The sequence below is a fragment of the Macrotis lagotis genome, chromosome 8, assembly GCF_037893015.1.
Source record: "Macrotis lagotis isolate mMagLag1 chromosome 8, bilby.v1.9.chrom.fasta, whole genome shotgun sequence".
NCBI lineage: Eukaryota > Metazoa > Chordata > Mammalia > Peramelemorphia > Peramelidae > Macrotis > Macrotis lagotis.
Window position 1 is genome coordinate 51,807,482 of NC_133665.1, and position 10,391 is coordinate 51,817,872.

The following is a 10,391-nucleotide window of genomic DNA, read 5'->3' on the forward strand; positions in this document are numbered from 1 at the left end:
TGGGGTTAAGTGGCTTGCCCAAGGCCACAACAGCTATGTAATTATTAAGTGTATGAGGGCCTATTAGAACTCAGATACTCCTGATTCCAGGGGATTTGAACTCAGGTACTCCTGACTCCAGGGCCGGTGCTCTATCCACTGCACCACCTAGCCGCCCCTATGAGTCCATTTTTTAAAGAAGGAAACTGAGGTCCAGAGAAGTAGAGTAATTTCCTCAAGGGCATGTATCATGTGCCAGGAACTGTGCTAGTCAGAGGATACAAAGACAAGAAGAAATGACCTCTTCCCTAAAGGAGCTTATATTCAATCGGAGGAGAAAACACAGGTGCATAAGTATAAAATCTATACACACATATGTATATGTATATGCATATATATATGCACATGCATACACATGCAAACATACACAACATAATGGGATGGGGATCAGGAAAGGCCTCCCATAGGAGATGGTATCTGAGTTGAGTTCTGATTCTAAGTAGTTTTAAGGAGGTAAGGAGAGAGTATATTCTGGGCAAGGGGTACATAAGGTATAAGAGACCTTTTGTGGGATATACAATGAATAGGCTGGTTTGGTTGATTGATAAGAGTGTGTGAAATGGAGCAACACACAAAAACCAGGGAAGAAGGGTAGGAACTAGATTGTGAAGGGACTTCAGATCCAAAATGGGAGCTTGTATTTTATCCTTTAGGCAATAGGAAACAAATGGAGTTTTTTGATCAGGCAAGTTTAAGTGCCAAGGTCAGATCTGTTTTAGTAATATAGCTTTAGCAACTATGTAGTGAATAGACTGAAGAAGAGAAGGCCCATTTAAGGGAGATTTCTCAGGAGGTTCTTGCAATAATCCAGACAAGTGGTGATGAGACCTGAACAGTGTTGATAGGCAACATAGAAGACTTGGCAGTATATGGGATATTGTTTATGGGTTGAGTATGGAGTCAAAGATTACTTTAAAGATGTGATGCAAGGCTGGCTAGGTGGCGCAGTGAATAGAGCACCGGCCTTGGAGTCAGGAGTACTTGGGTTCAAATCTGACCTCAGACACTAATTACCTAGCCATGTGGCCTTGGGCAAGCCACTTAGCCCCATTGCCTTGAAAAATCTTAAAAAAAAAAAGATGTGATGCTGAGGGGCGTCTAGGTGGCTCAGTGGATCAGTGGATAAAGCACTGGCCCTGGAGTCAGGAGTACCTGGGTTCTGGGTTCAAATCCAGTCTCAGACACTTAGTAATTGCCTAGCTGTGTGGCCTTGGGCAAGCCACTTAACCCCATTTGCCTTGCAAAAACCTAAAAAGAAAATGTGATGCTGAGTGACTGGAAAGATAGTGATGTCTAGAAGAAACAGAGAAATGAGGAAAAAGTGAGAGTTCTAATAAATAAACTCTGGTTTTGACATGTGACTTTGAGATACCTATGAAAAATTCTGTTGGAAATGCCAATAGATGAGACTAGAGTTCAAAAGAGACTAGGGGGGCAGCTAGGTGGTGCAGTGGATAAAGCACTGGCCCTGGAGTCAGGAGTACCTGGGTTCAAATAAGGTCTCAGACACTTAATAATTACCTAGCCTTGTGGCCTTGGGCAAGCCACTTAACCCCATTGCCTTGCAAAAACCTAAAAACAAAACAAAACAAAACAAAAAAGATACTAGGGCTAATACTTGCCAGAGCTAGCAATTGAATTTAGGTCTTTTCCTACTCTGAATCCAAAACTTGTTTTGTTACTAGGCCACTCTACCATACTTCACAATTTTTACAGTACTTTACAGTTACTGTGGAGTATATTACCCCCCATTTTACTTATGCAGAAACTGAGAGGTAGAGGGATCAAGTGACTTACCTAAGGTTATATAATTAAAAAATGGTAGGATTTGAACTCAAGACTAGGTCTCATTTCAAGAAAACTATTCTTTTCAAAGTCACAGAATGGCAGAACTATAAGGGATCTTAAAATTCTAATCTATTTTTTTTTTTTGTTATACAGATGAGAAAACTCAGACTTACCCAACAAAAGTCATATAGGGAGTTCCTGGTAGTATCTTAAGCAAACTTTTAATTCAAACTAATAGTAAGTATTTATGAACAGCTGATATGTACTCAGCTACATTCTGTATTATTTGCAAGATATCACATTATAAGTACTACAATAAGAGAGTTCCCTAGCTTGGATCCTTGCCCTTTCAAAGCCTAATTCTGAAAAGATAGACAGTTGATGGGGACATATGCATTTAGGACATGCAGACACATGAGTGAAATTTTCAGTGCAAAGACTGTAGAATCATATCATCTTAGATCTTCAAGAGACCACAGAGGGCAGGGATCAGTTACTCAATCTACAAAATGACAAATATTGATTAAGTACTTATGTTTAGGTGCTGGTAATTTAAAAGTTTCTATAAGACCACCCCAAGGAATTTTTTTTGTTTGTTTTTTAGGTTTTTTTTTTTTGCAAGGCAAATAGGGTTAAGTGGCTTGCCCAAGGCCACGGCTAGGTAATTATTAAGTGTCTGAGATGGGATTTGAACCCAGGTACTCCTGACTCCAGGGCCGGTGCTTTATCCACTACTCTACCTAGCCGCCCCTACCCCATAGAGTTTGCAGTCTAGTTGGACAAAAAAGAAACAAATATCCCTAAAGCACAACAGAAATTAATAAACGTCCACAACAATACAGGATTTCTAGGGTATCAGAATGGGTGTGAAACACAGGAGTTCTTTCTACAAACTCCTGGACAAGAAGTCATCTGGTCCAATATTTAGGGACAAGGAAAGCACTGCTTATCAAGGTAGCCCATTTTACTTTGGGAAGTTCTTCTTCATGCAGAGCAAAAATCTGCTTCCCTTGAAGATTTTTACAGGGCAGAAGTTGTTTGAGCTGGTTTTTTAAAGGATTTTGATTTGGCAGACATCTGTGTGTGTGTTGGTTGAGGGGAGATAGGGTTGAAGAGGTCAGAGATTGTTGGAATATGTATTGGGTGAGGGGAAACAATGAAGACACCAACTTTTGGTCAAAAAGAGGAATAAGGGGGGCATATGGGTGGCACAGTGGATAAAGCACTGGCCCTGCAGTCAGGAGGACTTAAGTTCAGATCTGGCCTCAGACACTTAATAATTGCCTAAAATAAAAATTAAAAAAAAAAAGAGGAATAAGAATTAAATTTAAGTCTATATAATTTGGGCTTGGGTAGTTATTTTTTTTAAGTTTTATTACTGTATTTTGTTTTGGTCACTCTGTTTCTGCATATATGCTTCTTTTCTCTCCATCCTATTGAATCTTCTCTCAAAATAAAGAGTTAAAAAAGCAATCCATCAAAACCAATTCTGAGAGTAATTTTTTAGGAATAATTTTAATGACCTTTCCTCTGGTACATATTAATATATACTCTTTTCCTTTATAAACAAATCTGGGAAAATTTACTTTGGTGGTCTGATGTATATAGAGATGGGGCTAGAATGTAAAGAGGGGAATGGCAGCTTTTAAACCAGACTCTCAGACAGTAAGGCAAGTTGAAGAAGTGGGGGAGAGTGTGTGTGTGTGTGTGGGGGGATGGATTTCAGTAACAGCAGATATCTGGAACTCAGGGACCCAAATAGTTTTAATGCTCAAGATGGTCAGGAGACACTGCTGTCAGGAATTCAGTAACCAAGGAAGTTTAGAAAGTTGTAAAAGTTGAAAGTTTTCTAGTCAAATAAAAAAGTACAAAAGAACCCAGGATTGGCTCTACAAAGAAGACAGAGAAGGGGAAGAAGCCCTGGAGAGCTGACTTCAAGAGAGCTAGGCTCAAGGTTCAGAATAGGATCCTTCACAAGCTTTGAGGAGGTAAGACCAAATGGAAGGCTGACACATAGATGAAAAGACCCTTGTGTCCCCTAGATTGGTGGTGATGAAAAGTTACCAGTAATCTAAGTGTAGGCCTCCTTGCTGTTCACAAAAGACACGCCGCCCCACTCTCTTCACTCAAGCTGGCTCCCAAGCTTAGAAAGTCTCTTTTCATCTGTCTCCTTCCTCTGGCTTTCTTCAAAGTTCCAGCTAAAAACCTTTCCCAGTCCCTCTAAAGGCCAGTGCTTTCCCTCTGCTGTTTATCCATTTATATTTTATATGTCTTGTCTGTTCAGTGGGGCTTTTTAAAAGTTATTTCCTCCATTAGATGGTGCACTCCTTGAATTCAGGGACTGTTTTTTGCCTTACTTAATATCCCTAGTGCTTAGGACAGTACCTGCATATAGTAGATGCTTAATAAATGATCACTGACAGACCAGTAGCAAAAAAAAATAAAAATAAAAAATCCACAAAACTCTTGATTGTGAGTGTTCCCTTTGGGAATTGCCCTGGGTCTATTTCATCACACAGAGGAAGAGGCTGAAGAATAGGGGGAGATGTCTGAAAAAGTAGTTAAGGCAGGAATGACAGGTGGAGGACATTATGATGTCTTAGAAAAAGTGATGAATTTGTAGGTTTCTCTTCACTTATTAGATTGGTAAAGAGAGTAAAAGATGAAAAAAAACTAAGTGTTGGAGGGGTTGTGGGAAGACAGGTACACTAATGCGTTGTTGCTGAGGCTGTGAATTGATCCAGCTGTTCTGGAAATCAATTTGGAATTACATCACACACAGTCACTTGTAATATAACATCTTCACAGACCCTTTGATCCATATATAGCATACTGAACATATCCTTTAAGAAGGTCAAAAACAGATTAGAAATGTCTCAAATTCACTCAAAATTCATAGCAGCACTTTTTTGGCAACAAAAAAAAGATTAAAAATAAAAACCCTGAAACACATTTTGCACAATAAATTGGAGAAAGGCTGAACAAATCATAGCCTGTGAATATAGGAAATTAATATTATTGTATGATTATGAATGTAGATATGAATATTTTTGTGCTTTAAAAATAATGAATAAGAACAATTCAAAGAAACTTGGGAAGACTGATGAATTGATGAGTGAAGTAAACAGAACTCAACACTTCCCCAACAATTTACACACTAGCCATAATAAAGGAGTAGCATAACAATGAAAGACATCAGAATACTAATAAATTTAATGACCAACCTGAACTCCAGAGGATGTCTCTTGAAATCTATTTCCATCCACTCAGCAGAAGTGGCCTTAGGCATGGCCAAGACACTAGTTATTTGGCTTAATTTTGCTTTTTTTCATAATACTCTAATCTAAGGTATTATCATAGTATACATAGTATACAAGAAAGGGTTTCATTATCAGCAAAAATGATGTGAAGGGGAAATATTAATAAATTATGTATACACATATAAATGTTTTTAAAATTTGTATATCTTTTGTTTTACTTTGCTTTCATTTCTCATTATATTCCTTCCCATTCCCCAGTGACTTATCCCTTCAGCAGTGAATAATTTTTTTAAAAAGAAAAAAAGCAGTTCAACATAGCCAACCAACATCCCCACAAATTCTATCAATGTGTAGTGTAATCTACTCCCATAGCTCCTCACCTCTGCAAAGAAAAGAGGAGGGGTGTATTTTCTCAACTCTTCTCTAGGGTCAAGCTCTTTGGTCACTATAATCATAGTATTCACTTCAATTTTTTTTGATCTTTTGATTTAAATTGTTAGTTACACACATATATTTATATATTTATAGTTCTTCCTTCACTTTGTCTCAGCTCATATATGTCTTCTAATGCTTCTATGTAGTGTTCATATTTATTGTATCTTATGGTCCAATACTATTCTATCATGTTCAAATACCATAATTTGTTTAATCATTTTCCAATTGATGTTTTTGGTAGTTCTTTGCTATCACAAAAAATGCTACTATAAATATTCTGGAATCTGGTACCTTCCTTTCCGACTTTGTGACCTCCTTGTGGTATATATACACAGAAGCAAGATTCTAAGGAATACATGTTTTAGTCACTTTTTTTTAAGTTTTTAGTTTTTGTAAGACAATGGGGCTAAGTGAATTGCCCAAGGTCACACAGCTAGGTAATTATTAAGTGTCTGAGGCTGTATTGAACTCAGGTCCTCCTGATTCCAGATTTAATCACTTTTTAATAGCATATTTCCAAAAGGCTTACCAGAATTAATATGCCTTACCTTCCCCTAATCCCTCCAATATTAGCTTTTTCCTGTTTTTTTGTCATCATTTCCAATCTGCTCACTGTGAGGCAAAATCTCAGAATTGTTTTGACTTTTATTTCCCTTATTTGTGATTTGGAATCATCTTTCAGCAGTTAATAGCTTGCAATTATTTTGAGAATTTTTTCATATCCTTTGATCACCTATTCATTAGTTAATAGCTCATGTTCTGTATTTCTGTTAACCTCCTATGTATCTTAGATATCATACTCTAAAAGATATTTGATGCAAACTTGTTTTCACAATAACCTTTTTTCCTAGCTGCATTAATTTTGTTTATGTATGAAAAATTTAAACTTAATGTGATAAATTACCTATTTTATCTTTTGTGATTACCTTTATCCCTTATTTGGTCAAGAATGCTTCCCTTATTCAAATAAATATTGGAAGGTAACCAGACTAGCTTTTTTTTTAACCTAATTTACATTTTACAATCTCATGTACTAGAAAAATTCATACAGAGATAAGAAGCCTGTGGATGTGAAAAATTTCATATAAAGTCAGATTTGATTGGTTTGTTGGTTAGTCTTACTGAAAGGCTCCCACCCCTACCCCTTTTTTTTTATTTTTTATTACAAAGGATGCTTCTTTGGAGGAGGGAGGAATGTTAGGAAATAAAGGTGATTAAATAACAAGGATATTAATAATTTTTTTTTAGGTTTTTGCAAGGCAAATGGGGTTAAGTGGCTTGCCCAAGGCCACACAGGTAGGTAATTATTAAATGTCTGTGATCAGATTTGAACCCAGGTACTCCTGACTCTAGGGTCAGTGCTCTATCCACTGCGCCACCTAGCCGTCCCTGAAGTACCTAACAGTTTTGATGAATACTACTCTATAGTCCTATTTAAGATCTGAAAGTATTATTTCCCCCCAAAGTTCCTATTTTTTCATCATTTCCTAGAAATTCTAGACATCTTATTGTTCTAAATAAATTTTGTTATTTTTATCTAGCTCTGTAAACTTGGCAGTTTGGTTGATAGAGCATTAAATCTGTAAATTAAGTGGGTAGCTAGGTGGTGCAATGGATGGAGCCCTGGCCCTGGAGTCAGGAGTACCTGAGTCGAAATGTGACCTCAGACACTTAATAATTACCTAGTGGGGTGGCCTTGGGCAAGTCACTTAAGCCCATTGCCTTGCAAAAAAAAATTCTGTAAATTAATTCAGGCATTATAATTTTAAGTATTTTGATTCAATCCAACCATGGATCATATAGATATAGCTATAAATGGCTATTTGTGTGTATGTGTGTGTGTGTGTGTGTGTGTGTGTTTGTTCAGTTGTTTCAGTTGTGTCTGACTATGATGACACTTCTTTTTTTTTTAGTTTTTGCAAAGCAGTGGGGGTTAAGTGACTTGCCTAAGGTCACACAGGTAGGTAATTATTATGTGTCTGAGATCACATTTAAACTCAGATCCTCATGATTCCAAGGCCAGGGCTCTATCCACTGCTCCACCTAGCTACCCCTTGGAGTTTTCTTGATAGAAATACTGGAGCTGTTTGCCATCCTTCTCTGACTCAATTTACAAATGAAGAATTGGGGTTAGGTAACTTGTCCAGGGACACACAATTCTTGTTTTTTTTTTTTAGATTTTTTTTTTTTTGCAAGGCAAATGGGGTTAAGTGGCTTGCCCAAGGCCACAAAGCTAGGTAATTATCAAGTGTCTGAGGCCGGATTTGGACTCAGGTACTCCTGACTCCAGGGCTGGTGCTCTATCCATTGTGCCACCTAGCCTAGCCTCCCTGACACACAATTCTAGTGTCTGATTCTGAATTTGAATTCACTAAGAGGAGTCTTCTTGCTTCTAAGCCCAGTGCTTTATCCACTATACCACCTAACTACCCTTGCATAGCTATATGCACATTTTCATATATATATATAAATATATATATATATACATACAGAACATATATATGTACATTAAATTAGCATTAGATTTGATGGGATCAAATCTCTCATAACATGAGATGAATATGGGCCATGCATATGGTCAGATCACTTCATCTCTCTGAACCTTATTTTTCTCCTTTTGTAACATAGTATATATTTATACTACCTGATTGCCAGTTGTTACTTAGGTCAAAAGGTTTAGGGAAATGGCACAGAACTAGGAAGCATGAATTGGGAGTAAGAGGCTAAGCAGTCAAGATAGGTACTTTAAGAGAAGTGGGAAATCCCAAATTTCTCAGTGTTTTTGCAAAGCATTCCTAGAAGGCTTAATATGGCAGATTTACTACAACTCCCAGAATGCTACTTGGGGAGCCAAATATTTAACCCTTTCCTTCCACTTTCTGTTCATAAATATTTATTGAGCATCTGCTCCAAGAAAGAGCAGGGTTTTTTTTTTTAGGTTTTTGTAAGGCAATGGAGTTAAGTGACTTGCCCAAGGCCACACAGCTAGGTAATTATTAAGTGCCTGAGGTTAAATTTGAACTCAGGTGCCCCTGATTTCAGGGCCAGTGCTCTATCCACTGCGCCACCTAGCCGCCCTGAAAGAGCACTTTTGGTACAGTTAAAAGCATCTATTAGGAGATTTCTTCTGCAAGAATGCAGTCCTGATTTTATAGCTATTACAAAATATGGAGAACCAGGTGTCACTTTTGAGAATTTAGTTATGCTTAACATTTCTACAACTCAACAGAAGATGTATTTGAAACTTTTGCATAAGTCACGATAATTATAAGAATTTTAAAAAAAGGTTTAAAAAAGACCTTAGTCCAGAGCCCTCATTTCATAGGGGGGGGAAAAACACAAAGATGGGGATGCTAAATGATTTGCTCAAGGTCTCCCAATGAGTGACATCTCAGATACCCAATATAGGATGTGTTGGACTTTTGGGACGTTTATCAATCACTTCTTTTATATATATATATATATGTCAGTACACCTTGGATGTGGGGCAAGTAAAAAAATCAATCAGTCCCTGCCCTCAAGGAGCTTCCATTTATCTGTTGCTAGTATCTAATCTCCCAGGAAGATAGGAAGAGGAGAGGTGTATAAGTGGATCAATAGACAGATAAATGTTTTTATTCCTCATCACATCATTTTCCTCAAAGAAGGGCTTATTGTTTTTATTTATTCATTTATTTTTAGGCTTCTCCTAGGCAATGGGGTTAAGCGGCTTGCCCAAGGCCACACAGCTAGGTAATTATTAAGTGTGTGAGGCCGGGTTTGAACTCAGGTGCTCCTGAGTACTGGGCAGGTGCTCTAAGCACTGCATCACCTGGCCGCCCCAAGGGCTTAATGTTTTGAAAATCCCTGGGTTTTTATAAGGGTAAGGGGTCTCTGCCCCTTTAGCAGCTTACAATCTAAGGCAGAGTCCAGGCCTAGTCCCTGGCCAGCCCTGTGACTTGGGACCTTTTACCTTTCACCTTTCACCTTTCTAGGGTCTTACTTTCCTGGTTGCCAAACCCGGGGTGACCGTCAGGCCCTGCCTCACCTATAGGCTTAACTCCGCAGGGCCTTCCGGTATCAGAGGGCTCCGCCCACTCTCCCGCCTTTGAGTGACGTGACTCCGCCCCCGGAGGGCGCCCAGACCCAACGCGGCGCAGCGATTGGCGGAGCCTCGGAGTGGGTGGGGCCAGGCGCCTGGCGCTCGGCGGCCGCGGCAGATCCGGATCCGGTTCCTGCTCTGGCTCCCGCTCGTGCTCCGGGTTCCCGGGAGGGGACACCTCCTCCTCCTCCTCCTCCTCCTCCTCTTCCTCCTCCTCCTTCTCCTCCTTCTCCTCTCCCTTCCGGGGTAAGAGGCCTGGCCCCAAGAGAGCGGACGACCGCCTCCCCGCTCTTCTCTCGGGCTCCCGGGAGGCTCCCTCCCCCCCAAACGGCCCCCCGAGCCTGGGCCGCTCCCCTCCCCCTCCCCGCCGTGCCTCCAGGCCCCGCTTCCGAAGTCCCAAGTAGCCTTCCCGGCCCGGCCTCCCCTTCCCTCTCCCTCCTCACCCTGCCCGAGGCTCTCAGTGTCTCCCTATCTTCATGGCCTGTTCCCTTGGCTCTTCCCTGTCTCTCTCAAAGCCCCCCCCCTCAACATGTTTATCTCCTGTAGAATGTTATCCTTTCTTCCCTTCTCTCTCCCCGACTTTTCCTCCAAAACCTAATGCCTCACAGTCATCCCTTCCTCTTGAAAGAAATTCTCTTCTTTATTCAGGCAGCATTGTACAGTGTACAAAGGAACTCTTCTAGCAAGTCACTTCTCTCTGAGACTCAATTTCTGCCTGTAGGTCAAGTGATCTTAACTTTGTGTGTGTGTGTGTGTGTGTGTGTGTGTGTGTGTGTGTGTCCTTTGTC

General features: G+C 39.8%; 1 protein-coding gene across 3 annotated transcripts in view; it reads left to right on the forward strand.

Annotated features, from left to right (window-relative positions):
- The first annotated feature begins 9,664 nt into the window (after positions 1 to 9,664).
- MPG (N-methylpurine DNA glycosylase) overlaps positions 9,665 to 10,391 on the forward strand; it is a 76,027-nt gene continuing 75,300 nt past the window's right edge. The window contains exons 1-2 of one of the 3 annotated variants that reach the window (XM_074196981.1): positions 9,665 to 9,849; positions 10,252 to 10,320. Coding sequence is in view for 1 of the 3 variants with exons in the window: in XM_074196980.1 (XP_074053081.1) it covers positions 10,201 to 10,320 (120 nt within the window). In the remaining 2 variants the exon portion in view is untranslated. The other 2 variants (XM_074196982.1, XM_074196980.1) reach the window with 2 other exon arrangements.